Source organism: Scardinius erythrophthalmus (genome assembly GCF_964197995.2).
Source record: "Scardinius erythrophthalmus genome assembly, chromosome: 8".
NCBI lineage: Eukaryota > Metazoa > Chordata > Actinopteri > Cypriniformes > Leuciscidae > Scardinius > Scardinius erythrophthalmus.
In genome coordinates, this window is record NC_138228.1 from 2,964,646 (window position 1) to 2,969,582 (window position 4,937).

Consider the following 4,937-nt stretch of genomic DNA (forward strand, 5'->3'; position numbering starts at 1 on the left):
TAAAAACACCAGCTGACATTCACAAAGTGTTTTTTTCCGGTTTATCGTATTCAAACATTAGTCGAAATCCTCGAGGGAATATGAACAGGCCTTCTGACGGCAAGAGCAAAGCTAAACATTCACCAGATGCAGTTAAACCCGATGACTTCATGTACAACACCATGTCGAGGAAATATAATAGTGCGCACGGTGTAATCCTGCGTAATGCAGAGCAGAGCTGGTAGCCATATGTGGAGCGGCACTGCGATCTGCATCCAGACAACAGCGTAACACACTCACGAGGACAGGCGAGCAGTGTGCCCCAGTTAATGCGGTGGATGGGAATCTGGAGAAATGTTTATTTTTGCTCAGGAAAAAGAGCAATGCTCGCTCACGATGCAACAAGTGAACATTAAACCCTGCGGCGAGACCCGAGAGCACAAACACTGCATCATGATCAGCATAAGATCCACTAAAGGCTGGTCGATACGGCGGGGGAAATATGTCTTGAGTTTTTCACTGTTAAAAAAAAACAATTTTCTTACTTTCTTAATATTTTTGTCTTGTTTTCCAGTGGAAGTATCCAAACATTATTAAATCAGGATACAGTTACTTGAGAAGAAAAATTACATTAAATATTAAGACTTGTTTACTGAAAAATGTATCAAAATTAAGTGAGTTTTCGCTTAAATCAAGGAAAAATATCTGCCAATGAGGTCAGAAAAATAAACATGTTTTGCCTTTGAATTTTTTTCTTTTTTTTAGAAAACATGACTTAACATCTTCTGTAATTGTGCTTCTCCAGTTGATTTAATAATGTTTAGATATTTGTACTGGAAAACAAGACACAAATGCTGTGTGAGAAAATTATTTGCAAGGTTTCTGACAATATATATTGATATTTACGCATTTGCTTAGAAATAGCTGAAAATTTTCTCAATCTGAGATTATTTCAACCAAGCTATTATAGTCAACAAGCTTCAAAATGATTAATGTGTGACTTCAAATTCTGTAAAAATCTAGTTAAAAATAATTTCACACTGTTTTTTGGAAAACAAACTGATTTGAGGCAAACGAATCATTGTAGAGTTTTGAATCAACTCAGTTTAAATTGATTCACTCAAATGAATCGAACCTCCTAAGTCTCTCAGAACTAGTCTAATGATACAGTCTTTAAAAAGTCAAATAAAAATTAATTGGAATAATCACAACGTTGCTTAATTTTATATTGACAGCAAAATCCTGAATATATTGCCAATATCTCAAATATCGACCAGCCTCTTTCCCCTCCATTGACGGAAATTTCCGGCTTTCTGTGTTTTCACTGTTATACGGTAGGGGGCGCTGTTACACAAAGAGTGCAGAATCTCCAGATCAAAACACAGGCGAAGAAGAAGCAGAAACAAGCGATATCATATGTAATCAGATGCATATCAGAGAATGTCTAATAAGGGGAGAACTTTCACTCTCAGTAAACTTCCGGCTTCTGAACTGGTTGCAGTTCCACTCTGATTCCATATGAGGGCGCTCACAGGACGAGTGCAGAATGAATGGAGGTCAATGGCGCTATACACATCAAAATCCACTTTTCTCAGGATATCATTTTTTGTCTAGTAATTTGAATGTTGTATTTGAAAGTAGATGCAAAGAAATTACACATTGCTGGGTGTTAGATTTTTTAGAGTCACTTATTTGCTTTAAAAAGTCTTTTAAAGTGTCAATGACGTCATACACATCGTACGACCAGAGATACTGCTTTTCCCAGCTGACAAAGGTAAACACACGTTCTAGAAGAGTTTTAGTTTTGTTGTTTTAAAAGACCACGGCGAAAATACACACACACACACACACGATGCCATCAAGCGGTATCTCTGGTCGTAATCAGTCCTTCACTGACCAATCAGCGTTCATTAGCAGAATGTTAGCGTGTTATGGGCAACAACAACTCAACCTGTAAGAAATCGAAAGGACATAAGTACTCGTTCATTCAACTTTCGACCTATAACCCATGAGAACCTACAATCAAATCTGAGATTTCTCAACGGCAATCGGGTGAAAGAGACACATTTAGCCGTCTAGCGCCATAGACTCCCATTCATTCTGCACTCATGGGCGATCGCCCCCAGTGGAGCTCTGGTGGAACTACAACCACAATTCGGTACAATAGGACTTAATAGGGAGTGGGCAGGCTCTCCGTAGACGGGCTCTGTGCATATGTAAAATAACATAACGATCATTAACATTAAACAGCATATAAATCAAAACTGCCTAATGTTACTGAATGAAATGTCGACCCAGGACGAGTTACAGGACTGAAGCTTTGAGTGTGTTGATGGACTCAATCGACTCCATCTGATACTGACGTAGTCTTTGACAAAATCATGATTTTCTCAGCTTTTTGATCAAAATGTTGCTATTTTATGAACTTACCCACATTCAAGTGCTAATAAGAAAAGAAAGCATGAAGCTTAGAATAAAACAGGTTATTGTTTAAAAGCAGAGGCTCTGTCTTTCCTATTGCATGTTCAGATATTCATACAACAAAATATTCTGGGGGCCGTGAATCTTTTGTGAAACTTTTTTCAAAAACGCTGACGGTGAAAGAGTTCATATATACAGTATATATGTGAGGATTAGTGCTAACTGAATAATGCCAGTTCAGCTGGTATCTGAGATGTGGAGAGGCTGGTACCTCGACGCCCGCGGTCGCGGCTCCTGGCGAGTCCACTTTGCGTTTCTTCCGAGGGCCGATGGCGGCGAGCGCCGTTAGATTCGCGTCTCGTTGTCTCATCTGGGCGAGTTCCTGCTGCTGCATCTGGAAACAGAAACAACATCATATTACACAAGTGTAGCGACACATGTAGGACATCTGGACATGAAGCCTGGTAAAGAAACTACTGACAGACAAACAATCCAGCAGGAAATTCCCAGGAAAGTGACATCGTGCTTAATGACAAAGTGCTAGGTGCTAATTCTAGGAAAGGGAAAAGATTTGTCGAGCTTGTGTTTCAACCAATCAATAAAACCGTATCATAAATTGTCGTTCTTGGGCTGAAATCACTGTATTTCAGGAAGTGACATCATTGTCTGCAAAGCACTAATCACCAATATCAAATCAACATCAAACCAACCCATCCGTCAGTCTCTTCTCCCTCAAAACCTCTAATGGCAGTTAGTGTGTGTATTAGTGTGTGTGGTATGGAAGCTTGTTTACACTATGGAATAAAAAAAAAAAATAGTTACTGTAGATGTAAACTCACAATTCTCACTTTTTTCTCACAATTGCATGTTTACAACTTACACAGCCTCACATGTGACATGTGGTCAAAACATATACATACACACACACACACACACACACACACACACACACACATACATACAGTATAGTATACAGAGGCCATGAAATCACTCACTGCTCTTGGCTGAATAACTTTTGTAACTTTAATAAGGATCAACTAATAATGATGTTTAATTTACAGTGAAGACTATGCAGTGTTATTTTACATTTGCTTACTTTATTAAATTTCTGTCTGAAAACTACAGCAAGACCTTTCAAAGAATTTGCTTTCTTGTTAAATCGTAACTCTTTCCTTAGTTATATATTTGCTGTCATCTCCCATTGACCGCTATAGAAGTTCACCCAACTCTGACAACTTCCTCTTCTGAGAACCCCGGAAATGTGGAAAAAAGAAAAAAAAGGTAATTGTGACTTTTTATCACACAATTCTGACTTTTTATACCCTGAGAATTCAGGAGTTTATATCTTGTAATTGCAGGTAACATCTCGCAATTCTATAAATAGAATTCTATAAATAGAATTGTGAGGAAAAGGTCAGAGTTGTGAGATAAAGTCACAGTTACCTTTTTATGGCAGAAATAAGCTTTCATTTAGGTGTGAATATAAATGTGTGTGTGTGCGTAAGTGAGTGTGTGCGTGAGTGAGTGTGTAAGTGTGTGCGTGCGTGAGTGAGTGTGTGTATGTGTGTGTGTGTGCGTGTGTGTGTGTGTCAGCTCACACGCTCTGATGTGATTTTTCACTTTGTGAAGTGTAAGAGGGCCCAGTGGCGCCTCAGGTAATGTCACGGTTTCCTGCGGGGCAGCCTCGCTCACAGAAGCCTTTCTGAGGACGTGTTAGAGCCCGAGGCCTCACACACACACACAGCCACATATGGCCTCACACACACGGCCGTCACAGTCTGTCTGCAGTGAGGGAGTGAACCGCCCTGTGCCCGCTGGTGTTGAGAGAAAAAGAGAGAGAGACTGTGTGTTTGTTGCTAAACTGAATGAGGGCAATCAATGCAATCTTTCATGCAGTCAGCTCTGTGTGTGTGTGTGTGTGTGTGTGTGTGTGTGTGTGTGTGTGTGTGTGTGTGTGTGTGTGTGTTAGTTAGTTAAGATCAGAGAGAACCATGTTGTTGCCCACAAAATGGCGTGTTATAAAGATTGCTTTGGTCTTCAACAGCCAGTCCAAATTGTGTGTGTAGACGTAGAGTCTGGAGTGTCAGATGTCTGTTAGGATGATGTCCGTCACATGAGGAAACACACAGCAGTGAAGACGACAAACCTTGCAACACACACTTCAGGATCACTTTAGTGTAAAGGTGGGATTTCTTATCAGGATAAACAACTCCAATTGCTCTACATTCCTTTTCATTGTTGTCTAGAATATGTATTTGAGATATTAAAGAAACAGTTGGACAAAAAAAATTCTTGTGTCATTTAAAACTCGTATTATGAAACAAAAGCAGATGTTTAGCAGAATGATCATCATACAGTGATCATCATATCATTTTATATCAATATATCAAACCAATAAAGAAATATAAATATAGAAATAGTACTATTGTACTGTAAAATAAATAAGTTATGTAAATAATGAATATTATTATTAACATTTTAGTTTTATTTGATCAAATTATAAAAAATAAAATAACAAAAACTAAATATGACTATAG

General features: G+C 38.7%; 1 protein-coding gene across 2 annotated transcripts in view; it reads right to left on the reverse strand.

Moving 5' to 3' along the window:
- Positions 1 to 742: 742 nt before the first annotated feature.
- The window catches only part of LOC308695051 (transcription initiation factor TFIID subunit 4), a 66,598-nt gene continuing 62,403 nt past the window's right edge, over positions 743 to 4,937 (reverse strand). For both annotated transcript variants that reach the window (XM_081372974.1, XM_081372973.1), the window contains one exon: positions 743 to 2,794. In XM_081372974.1, the coding sequence (XP_081229100.1) occupies positions 2,513 to 2,794 (282 nt within the window). In that variant the 3' untranslated portion in view covers positions 743 to 2,512. The remainder of the gene's footprint in view (positions 2,795 to 4,937) is intronic.